The 12,216-nt window shown below is 38.6% G+C and overlaps 1 protein-coding gene across 15 annotated transcripts in view; it reads left to right on the forward strand.

Annotated features, from left to right (window-relative positions):
* The window catches only part of LOC111603013 (synapse-associated protein of 47 kDa), a 30,714-nt gene that overhangs the window by 5,877 nt on the left and 12,621 nt on the right, over positions 1-12,216 (forward strand). For 10 of the 15 annotated variants that reach the window (XM_023320432.2, XM_023320431.2, XM_023320423.2 and 7 more), the window contains exon 3: positions 6,883-6,930. The exons of the other annotated variants lie outside the window; for them this stretch is intronic. In XM_023320432.2, the coding sequence (XP_023176200.2) occupies positions 6,883-6,930 (48 nt within the window). The remainder of the gene's footprint in view (positions 1-6,882; positions 6,931-12,216) is intronic. 15 annotated transcript variants of the gene reach the window in all.

Below are 12,216 nucleotides of genomic sequence, written 5' to 3' on the forward strand. Positions count from 1 at the left end.
AGCCTCATTTTGTTATTGCACAACAGTTGTACAGCTTGGCTAAATCAAATTGGCGGTCAATTACCAGCGTTTGGCAGCTGTTTTTATGGCACATGCAGGATATAAAATGGTAATGGCATAATCGAATCACTGATACCCTTTAAATACCCAATATTCCTAATTACATTCCGCACTGGAAATGTGAAAAAAGTAACAGAGCAAGAGACAAGAGGAAGATTGCCTTTGCCTTAATTTTCGGAAACTATTAAACAGCTGACATTTTAGTACCCACAAGTCAAGTTTTTTTAATCAACATAAACTTGGTTAGTATTAAAAAACAAGCAAATTAAGCTGAAAATTCTTAATGAAAGTATTCATTCATGAAATACATTTCGACTATGGTGAATGTGAATTTTCCTGAACCTGAATGAATACTTGTTGTTTCTTGTGAACTATCACCATAAATTGTATTTATTATTTTAAAAGCTGCTGTAAAATTATAATTGTTATGCAATGTGTGCAAGTAATGAATATCAGATGAATGCTATTTATTTATCATTTTCTCTCTTATTAATTTGCCTTAACAGCACACAAAAGCCATTTACTTAATGTATTTACCGAATTGTAATTGAAATTGCATTATATTTACCATTTTATACTTTTAGTAGCACGTTTCGTTAACTAGTTCGAATTCAATTGAAACTTTTTGTTTCCTTCACTGCCTTAAGTGATTTGATTTGCAGCACTAAAGGAAGTTTAGTTGGGTCCGAGCATATGGAGGCTGCTGCTGGAACATATGCTAAAGTAGCCCGCTGTGTTTATGTTTGTGATGGGGAAAATAAAGATAAATGGTTAAAAGGGCGCAAAGGACAAAGGCCAAAGTGCACGGAAGTAACGACGAGTACAGGAAACGGAAAAACTGGAAAAAGTTACGCATTTCACTTATGTTCAAAGGTATACCTATATAATATATAGTATATATATACCGAACTATGTAGTTGGCAGTGCAGAGAGCGTAGTATAAGGCGAGGCGTATAAAGACATAAATATTAACGCACTGCGGAAGTGACAGTCAAAGTAATGCCAACAAATGATGTGAAAGTAAAAAAGGGGGTGCTGCGCATGTGCCTGTGTGTGTGTGTGTGTGTGGTGAGACAATGCACGCACACACATAAAAATTGTTATATTTCTGCAGGCTGGCAAAATGCTACAAAATAGCAAATTACGCCGTAACATAAAAGTGCTACGTCTACGTGTTTTTTGTTTCTTTCTCGTTCTCCTACGGCGCTTTTCAGGTTCAACTGCGTCAAAAGAAACATTTGCTTTACGTTTCAAGTTGAAAAGTCATCTCAAGTCAATTTTAAAAAAATCAGCAATCAGGCTCCATAAGAAAAATGTTGTTAAAACTGCTGAACGTAAATTTATAACCCAAACTCACGGAAAATACTTATGCAATATTTTTTTATACGTTTTTATAAGAGCCAAAAGCAGATAGAGATCAATCCATAAACTATTTACATATATTTCTGAACAATTAGATATATATGTATATATATATATATTCGTGTATAATCTTCTAATTCTTTCGATATATTTCCCAATTCCATCGCTAGATTTCGAATAGCTCACATCTGCTTTCATTTTTTGCCTCAACAATTCTTTAATAGAGATAGAATAGCCTAAAACTGAATGTATTTAGTTGATGGCTAAATAATTTTAATTTCTTTATATTTCGTTTTGAATTTCCCAGCATTAATTCCTTCATAAGGTGCTTACATAAATTTTTGCCTCATATCTGCTTTTTGTTTAGTCAACTATGCAATTCCGCTTGGTAAAATAAAGCCCGAGCAGACAACACTTCATATTTGCAGTGTTTTCAGCAAGAGAGAGAGAGTGACAAACCGATATATACCCTGTACTACATTTTTGATTATCAATAAACACAAATTTGCCTCTGAGCATTCAATCGATATTGATATAGTAGTGAATGATAAACAAAAAGTGTCTTTTTTAGAACAGAAACCTTTCTCTTCTCTTCTTTAATTTTTCATTTTTAGATATTCATTACAGAGTAGCAGCATATCGCATCATTGTTGTGAACAGCATTGCCACAGCTATGACGAGCTAGTCAAATGGAATACTCAGAAATTTACATAAAGCTCGCACGCTCTATAAAACGCCAAACTGCGTTTGATAAGCGCGCACTTACTAAAATTTTTGAAATTGCTCACAACCCTGGACTGATGTAGATGGCTGGGGCTTCGGTCTGGATTTGGATTTTGGTTGTGGGCTGGGGTTTGGGCTGCTCTTAGTTCTATTTGCATAACGTTAATAGCTGCTGACTGCTTTCAAAAGTCGGTCCCTGTTGCTCATGTGTGTGTTTGTGTGTTTCTATTTGCTGTGTTGGAATGAAAAGGTCATCCCAAGTGTAAAACTCACTGCCTAAAGCGTCAACGTTGGCCATTTCATTGTGGCAGCTTTTTATGAGCCCTGAACCTGGTTTAAAATGGGATAAGCAGCTGCAGCACAGCACAGAGCTTTATCGCCATGGCAAGAGCTTAAAAATGTGAATAACTACCAGCAGATTATTTGCTAAAAATATATTTTATATAAAGTCAATATCTTAAAGCGTTTGAACTTTTCTTCAAATAAACACTGAATAAGTATATTCTTTAGTGACTGTCACTTAAAGTCTTAGTCTTTAAGTTAAGTTTGAAAAAGATGGCTTTGGTCACAAGCGGCGTATGCGCGTTTTTTGAGACAGCCATTGTACGGCGCCATAACGCAATTGCGCGGCCACAACTGCGCAGCGTCTATTGGCCTTGCAAATGTGTTTATAGTTGGAATGAAAAACAGCGCCTAATTCAATTTCAGCGTTAGATGCCTGCGGCAACAAGGACCACAGTCGCTGACTGCTGCTCCTGCTCCTGCTACTGCTTCGGCTGCTGCTACTGCCACTGTTCCTGCTGCTGGCACGTCGTTTTGCAATTTAATTTTGTGCTGTGCACCCGTCGCTACCGTGCACAATTAATTCTGGCAACAACAGGCAGCCAGAGCCAACACCTTGTGACTATGTCACAGCATTTTCTCTTGCCTCTCGCCCACGCAATTTGCAATTTAAGGTTTTTCCTGGCTGCATCTCAATTTCTCTTTTGTGGCTTACATTGTGACATTGCCTCGGATCACAACTCCTTAGTTTCGCTTTAGTCCTCGTTTAATCTAATTGTTATGTTATCAATATTTGGCGACCCTTTTGGTCGTGCTCCGCTTTTAACTTTTAATGACCGTCTTGCTTGCTGACTATCACGTTGTTGTGCCGTGGACCCATTCAAATTTGGGGCTAGAAGCACGAAAATTAGAGGCGAGAAAAGGGTCAGCAATTCGCATCGTAACTTTATTGTACTTCCAAGTCCGAAAATTCAAAAAATAAATACGACTTCCAAGTCAATATCAAAGTTGAACTTTGGCTATTTTGGCTGAGTCCAAAAATATTTAAATGTAATTTTGAATATTTTATAATTCCGATAAACTTGAATGATTTCATCGATTAGTTGGCATGGCTGAGCTTTAGTGTGTGCCTGAAATATCGTTGCTATTCTTAAGTACACCAGCTCTTTGGTCCAGCTGAATCCCTCGAGGTGCGCAAACTCTTCAACTACTCAGCTGACAAGCTCTGCTTAAATTATTAGTGAACGATATTCTTCTTGGCTTAGTGCACTTGACAAGCCATCAAGTAACTGCAAACCTTTGTCCATGTATTTTGGACAAACTTATTAAATTTTCATGCTGGCGGGCCAGACCCAGCACGACCTTTGGTATCAGCTAAAAATAGCTGACGCAGCTGCCAGCTCACAGCAACTCCTTGATTCCATGTACGACGCGTCTCTGTCTGCGCCTCAAAAGCCACCAAACATTTTATGGCCAATACAATTTCCGCCCTGAGCTACATCCTGCCGGCTTATGGGGGACGTGGGTGCCATTTGCGTTGCCAAACAAAGCACCCGACGTTTCCTGCTTGGCAGCATCCTTATTTTATGGACGCCTGGAGAGCGCCGACTAACGCCTTGACTCATAAAGAAAGTGACAAGATGTTGACATTGCTCTCAATGTTTTTCTTTTATAAATCTCCAACTGCGTGGCAGCTCTTTTTTAAGAAATTTTTGCTTAAAGTTTAAATAACCTTTAAAGATTCGCTAAGTCCTAAACCAATATGCTAATATATGTACTCTAAAGATACATATAAAGCCAACTCTGATATATGGGCATCCAAACTCTCTTCTCTGACTCAATCTGTTGGCTTTTTACGACTTTTAAGACGCTTTTTCAATCTCTTTATTTATAAATCTGTTGCTTAATCAACTCAATTTCCAGTTCAGTTTCATCTATAAAATCATATTAATTTTGCATCATTATTTAACTTTTCTTTTTCTGATTTTCAATGGCTTTTGATTTATTTTTATTCAATTGAAATATGTGATTGCAGACACGACAGCTTTGTCCTCTTTATCGTGTCAATGGAAAACATTTCTTAATTAAATACTTGCGGCTTGGTGTGCGGTTTTAATCGGTTTGCATTATTTCAGGAGCTGCATCCTTTATTAAGTTGTTATTCAGCTGCCGCTCACCTCTGTTGATTATCCATAGCGTCGGCCTCTTTGTTCTCTGTGTGCCATGTCGCATGGTAACGTGACCTTAGCTCGGGCTTTAGTTCTTTGTGGAGTCTAATGTCTGCCACTCAGTCGTTAATTGAAAATTGCAAGTGGCAGCTGTTCCAGCAGCAGCTCCCAACTGTTTGCTTTATAATTGAGTAATGAAATGTGCGCTAACAGCACGACAAAGCTGAAGTCTCGTTTAGCCACGGCCCCTTCGAAAATAACGCAGGCTCCTCAAAGGTCAAGGGGTCTGCCTGGCGTAGACTTTCAAGTCAGCACAGCTTCGAGTTCTCCCCGTTACGTTATTTGAACTATGCTGTTATCCTGGTTATCCTGTCAAGATTGCATAACAACAAGCAAAGCCTTGAACTGTTCGCAGCAGCAGTTGCCGTCACTGACTATGATTAAGTTCTTTTCTTACAGCCTACGCTTGATTAAGGAATGAAATACAATTTAATTTTTTTATTCTATTAGCAGCTAAAGAGCTTTAAATATTAACTAATTTTCTCTTCTCTGCAAATGTGCTTGGAACATAACATAAATGTGTTCATTTCTTTCTCGAGCTAATGTTTATAACTGTTTATCCAACAGATTGGTTTTGCTCTAATTAAAACTAGAAATTCATTACGATTATTTATTTAGCTGATTGGAATTGTCGGCCTGTTCCGACAATAGCTGGAGAAGTCATCGTTTTAATTGAATTATTAGTGGGAACCTTCTGTCTGCTCGAGGCTCGTATATGTTGCGTATACTTAATTAGCATTATAAAGTAACGCCATGATACGTGGAGCTGACTCTGAAACTTCCTGTGGCTTCAACAAGTTAGAATGCCACGTGCCGCCTAGGCGCTGTGTGAGGAGATTGAGCTCGGAGTTTAATTAAATAAAAATTCCTTGTGTGGCTTGTGGTTTGCGGCGGCATCAGGCAATATTTTGCATACGTTGTGAAAATCCTTGCATTTATATTGCATTATTTTTTTGTGCTTTTTTTCTCAACTTGTGCTATCCTCGTTGCCTTGGTGCCCTTTGATGGCAGCCAGCCTTTCGTGTTTGGTTTCCATGCTTTATCACAGGACTAAGGACTTGGGCATCAGGCAACATGCACTGGGCCAAGGTCAGCACGATTTACATTTCAATTTCCAGCTCCAGTGCAACTTTTATTTGTTCACCTCTACACTGTGTGTGTGTGAGTGTGTGGTTGTCTCTCTGTGTTTATTCTCTCATTGCCATTCCGTTAGTCTTGTCAATTGATTCTATAAACAGAACAGACCAAGAGATACAATGCGAGAGTCCTTGATGGCAAATTGTTGCAATACCCGTATATTACCCGCTGATGGTTTCACAACAATATTTGCCTATTGTTCTTTTGAGCCGTGTTAATTTTGATTTACGTCCGGTCGCTTGTATAGATTTATGTCTTACCAGGACTTGACTGGGCTTATTGGACCGGACCCTCGTCGTTTACCTTTCGGCTTGCGTGTGAACTTTCAACTTTCTTAGTGTGCGAAAACAATCAAGTGGCGTTCACTGCCTTTCATGTCGAGGCTCCGTTTAGCATAATTTCACTTTTGTAATCATATCTCGAGACTTAATTAAAAGGCATTCATTCAGTTGGTTGCATGCTAAAATTGGTCCGGTCCGGCGCAGTCCGGGTTGGGTCGGCTCCGTTCGGTTCGGTCATTAGATAATCCTTTCTTGAGCCGTAATTACCGGCGCCTCATCGGAAAATGTGTAATTAATTTATTAACATTTCCATTGCAAAGATATAAATCTTCATTAATTCAAAACTTTCCTCTTTTCAGGTAACTATGATGGCCAAGCTCAAGTAGATGATAGATTAAACTAAAGGTCAAGGTGAAAAGTATTGAAGAAATCCCAACATTAAGGTATTTCAAAACTTTTAGGTATTCATATTTCATGTTACGAATATTATTTAAAAGCTTATTAAATGTTTTTATAATTCTCTCTTTGTGCTAAGCTGTTAGCCATCCATTGTAAAGTAAGTAAGAACTTTTCTAGCAACTGTAAAAGATATAAAATATCGTAATGATAAACTTAGATTAGGTTAGTGAAGTCGACAATTGAAACCACATTTCTTGAGCCAATTTATCCTTTTGATTTTCTTAAGATTATAATATATAGCTATACATATATAATTTGTTCATATTATATATATTTATTTATTAGTTTTAGTTTTTTGAAATTCTTACTTTTTTTTTTTAATTTCACTTTTTACTCATACTTTATTTTAGTTTACCCAAATCATCGTCCCTGGTAGATTCATTAGTCAGCGAGGCCACGTAAGTTTTTACTTTTAATTTAATTTCTTATACTTATATACGTTTTCAATTGAATTATATTTTATAACACCTCGATTATAATTTCATAATCAACATTTTCCCAAAGTCGTTTATTTTTCAAGCCAATTTACTTGCACGCCACAAGCACAAGCTTCTAAGTGGACTCGTAAAGGCATCAGTACGTCATATTAAACATAAAACGAAACTATTAACTGAACGCTGGCGGAACTTTATGCCATAAGCCCAACAGATGGCTACGCCCACGCTGGCAAAGGCGACGACAAAAAAGAACTCTCTGCGCCATAATTGTAGAAAAAGTCAAATAAAAGCTACTGCTGCTGTGGGACGCGCGTCCCGATGGCATTTCGAAACTTTAATTGCGCCAAAGTGTTCGTGAGTGTCACGCCCACCTCCCACACACATACGCGAAGTTGCTCATATGAAAAGTTGCGCAACTTAATCGCTTGGCTGGCGGCTATAGCGCCGCGGCGTATGCAACAAGATTTTTAATGACACTTTGGATGTCGCTGTCCCCTTTGGGCGTTGTGTAATTTTGCCTCGTTGAGCTCTCGACTGGCGTCCACAGCTGCTCTAATTGTGTGGCGGCCATCTCATGCAGAGTCAGCACGCGGCACACATGTTGAGCCTTAAATTACCATAGGCCCATGGTCGGCCAACAATCCATCAGCTATTCATTTCGAGATAATTCATCTCAATCAGCTTAAATATCATATTAAATATATCATTTGTGCCTGTGCTCAGGCGTCACCTTTTGGGTTCTTCTTTTGTGCTAGCTTACCTTTAATTAATGCGCATAAAATCCTCGGCATTTGCACCTTCTCCGCTTTTTTTGGGTTTATTTGTTGCCCAGACACATCCCATCCTGCATTTGATTGAGTGCGCTGCCAGGGTAGCAAGCGGAGTGTCCTGATTGTTTATCATTCAAAGATTTGTCATGCCCAACGTATAAGCTACCTTAATAACAGGAAAACTTAGCATTCCATTGTATTTGTCTTTACTTTCCTTTCTAAATAAATATTATTATAATTACTACATAATTATAAATATACCAATATGACAAATTCAATGAAAAGAAATATTAATTATGCATATTATTTGAATATTTTCGTAGTTCTTAAAAATATTTTCTGAGAGAAGAAAAGTTGCAATAGTAATAGAAAATTTTATCTAGATCACAAATTTCCATCGATCATGCTGTAAGGGTGTTCAGTTAGTTGACGATTCAGAATTGAACAAATATTTACCGTTAGTTATTGATGTGCAGACAATGGAACTTACTTTTGCCACTGCTCACATATTATCCAAATACACGCACAAATCACATAAGGTATGAACAGCCGTTAATGCGATTTATTTGTTACTGTATTATGTAGCCAACACACCTGCGTGTGCTTGTCTGTTGACTTAGGCCAAGGCACATTATAATGCTGTGTAGAGATGAAAATAAAATGAAATACATGAAGCCAGCCACACGCACACACATAGGAGCGTGTGGGGGGCTTTAGTTTATGCGTGCCCCGGTAAATGTCAAAAGTTTTAGAGCACATTAGGGCAACCAAAGGACCTCTCAGAGCCTTTCTCTCGCCTGTCAACGGCACGCAACGTTTTGCAGTTTGCTTCTGATATTTTTAGACATTTGTGCAAAGTTTTAGTTTTTTAGTTTCTGTTTTCATGCCAACATTCGAAGCCATCGTCGTTGTCGTTGCTGCTGCCTCCCTTAATAATTATATTTTGCGTTTGTTCCATTTCATTCGCCCATTTTAGCGTCAGCGTTGTTCTGTCACAGGATATTTTAATGCTCCTCTCGGTCCGTGGCTCTGCCAGCGCACGTTAAACAATCACATTAAGTAGATTGTGAAGGCGTCGGCGACAGCTAAAGACCTGAATGGGACTTGGCACTGGGTGGCGATGCGCTGCACACTTCAATTATGTGCCCATTGCTAGGCGGCAGCGCCATTAAATGTTGTGTTATGTTGTAGATTTGGAGCCATCAAAAGCTTAACAGTTGCCCAATGATTAGATGAGCGCCTAGGGTTACAACCGAATGGCCTGCACATGACAAGACTCAGCCAAACTACTTTAAACTAAGAGCGTGGGAGAGCATAATGAACCTACGCTTAGTTAATGGACGCTAACCTGTCAGGGGTAACAAGGTGCCATTAAGGTGAGCTCTGCTAGCAAATGTTTTTAGAAGAGCTTAATTAGACTGACGATCCCAAACTTAATAAAAGGACACAGCTCAAGTCGCTGCATTGTGTTAAGAATTGGCTGAACTCTCAGGATATTTAGTTGTCTTATCAGAGTCTGAGGTCATATCAATTCAGCTCGACTTTTCATAGTAGCTGACGTTTATGTATTTCACACTATTATGGCAATCATAGTTGCAGCTGATGCTGCGAGGAAAGGTCACGAGTCAATTCAGTTGCCCTTTTCAGCAAATCAACAGCAATTTTAGCGAGTTTTTTCAAAATTCTCAGCATCCGCATTTATTTTTCTTTTTCCTGCTGCTGTATTACATATTTTATAACACACTTTACGGGCGTCATAAAAATAATATAATTGGAAAAAGTCAGCGCTCAAAGCCGGAAAAATAAATTCAAGACCGTGCGGTAAATATGAAAGGAAGGTAAATATGAAGGAAACCCCCCTGGCATGAAACGAATGCGAAAAGTTCAACTCAAATCAATTTATCTCCAGAAGGCAAATGTCAAATGTCAAGTAATAATTACTTATCGGTTCTGGGCGTGGCATTTGTGCAAGCGTTAAATGATCCTTTCATGTGTTATTAATTGCTACACAAGATCATCACAATGATAAGATCCGTTTTTCACAGTGTTTACCTTGGCTGGCAACCATAGCATATTCCCATTTGCTTGCCTTGCACTGCGTTGCCTCATACACCTTCCCAGATGTCTCTTAAACTGCTATTTACCTGCTTGCTGGTAATTTGTCAAATGTGGATTTGGCCATTCTTTTTCATTTGCTTAGCTGTTGCGTCTTTGGCTGGCGAGCAGTTCAAGCGAGGGTAGCTCGTAACGTTAGCTTTTTTCGAAAATTCAACTTTTATCCCTTAAAGTTGGCAATACGATCAGAGTGACATCTCGGCACTCCAGCAGCACTCCTTATGCAGAATGTCTGATATGGTTACCCTCACACACTGTGCAAGAGCTTGTGAAAAGGGTTGACAGGACCTAACATTAGCTTCTGCCTCATCATTGGAGAGGTTGAGCGCTAGCGCCAACAAAAACGCTTTCATCGGGCTAACATGCTGTACGTGTTTCACATTAAATTCCTTATTCCTTATTGTGTAAAGTACAAAAATTTGCAACATTTTGTTCCTGTCATCTTAGGAACCTTCTACTAAATTATGTATCCAGTTTATCGTTCTGTGTTGAGAGCAAAGTAAATTTGTTAAATAATTCAAAACCATGCTGAATTTAAAAGATTTCTTTATATATTATGTTCGAATTGTAACGTCTTAAATTTTCAAATAAAAGATTTAATAATTTATTTTCATATTTTAACTAACAGCAATTCTACATTTCAAAATTAATATCAAATTTATTTATTTGAAGTTAGATTTGTTATTTTCTACATTGTAAAGGAATTTTAAACTTTAATTCAGTTGCTTCAGCTCGTGTTTTTAATTGAATTTGTATGTGCATAAATGTAAGAATTAAGAGATCTATCAGTCTAATCAACTTATGTAACCACCCTCGCACAGCGATGCCTGCTGAGCATTAAGTATTGTGCGTCGGCTTCATACCACCTGCCTGGTTGCCGTACTACCTGTTATTATTTAGCTTTTTTCACAGTTAGCGTTATTTTTCTGTGCAAATGCAATAAATATCCCTTGCCATTATCCTTAATATGTTGGGCGAGGGTGTATGTGTGTGTGGGTGTGTGTTAGGGTGTGGGAGAGCTTGTTTGCGCACGTGGAGCCATCGGAGGCTTAACGTAGCAACGGGGGCGTTGCTAAGCGGGACAGCAGCTTTTTTCTCTGCTCTTTAAAATTGCGTGTCTCCGAGACTTTGAAATCAGAGCTAGCGAAATCTTAGCTCGCCAAAGTAATCCAATTAAAGTACAAACTCTCGACACAGACTCAATTAAAAATAGCGCCTGCAGCCATGGAAATAAACTCGACTAATTTTAACGCGCTCGCACTTTTGCCGTCCATCCAACTATTCTGGCCATCGCTATTTGTTACTTTCTCTCAGCGAGAAGCCATAAAACGACGATAAGCAATCAGACAGATAGACTAAAAAAGCGAAGGGAAAAGCCATCTACGTTGGCATTGGCGTTGGCGTTGGCGTTGGCGTTGGCTAGCAGTGCAATTTGCGCATCGGCAGGCACGAGGGACGCGGGGCAGCGTTGAGTCGAGCAATGCGATGTGTCGCTTTGACATATCCTCCACACATTGCAGTTCTCCGCGCTGCAGTGGCAAATTGCAGCTGCTGTCGCTCGCTTTGCTCCTCGCTATCCTCGCTTCAATTTGCATAAGTGCGTTCTGTGTGTTGGCTGAATGTTTTCGTCTAGCTTGCTATCCCTTGGCTTGCCATGAACTTTAAACAAAAACAAATTTCTTTGCTATATTTAATTGCATATTGGTCTCGTTTAGAGCGAAATTTAATCAAAAGACCCTAGTGTTCTGTGCATGAAATAAAAGAAAAGGGAATTCGATTTGTTCAATCAGCGTGAAAGTTAAACTCATCGATAAACTATAAACACTCTTAAGTGCTTATAGAATACTTGTCTTTGATGTCCTATACATTTGATACACAAAAGTCAGTGATTTTGTAGTCTTTTATGAGCTGACAGTGTTCTGAAAATATGAATAAACATTATAGAGTGCATAGGTTCTATGCTTAAGAATGCTTTATTTGTTGTCAGACACCTTATACAGAATATATATGAATATATTTCAATGAAAGTAAGACTGCTGTAGCAGCTGCTCTTTTATGCATTCTAACTTGCAATACATTCATGCAGACGAACAGACGGACATGGCTAGATCTATTCAACTCTTCGTCCTGCTTATGAATATATATACTGCACGTGGTACGTGTCTACATTCGCAGGGATTCGTATACAGAGTACAATATGACCTGCATTGAGTTGCATTGTGCGGACAGCACAGACAAAGGAATAACATTAATTAGTTTTTTCTTTGTTTATTTTATGAATAAAGAAGGCGCCCGTTATTAAGATTCAGGTCAATGGAATTAGCAGTCAACCTATTTTTATCATTTTATAGTTTTTGCCACT

Source organism: Drosophila hydei, unplaced genomic scaffold, assembly GCF_003285905.1.
Source record: "Drosophila hydei strain 15085-1641.00,03,60 unplaced genomic scaffold, DhydRS2 tig00000063-arrow-pilon, whole genome shotgun sequence".
NCBI lineage: Eukaryota > Metazoa > Arthropoda > Insecta > Diptera > Drosophilidae > Drosophila > Drosophila hydei.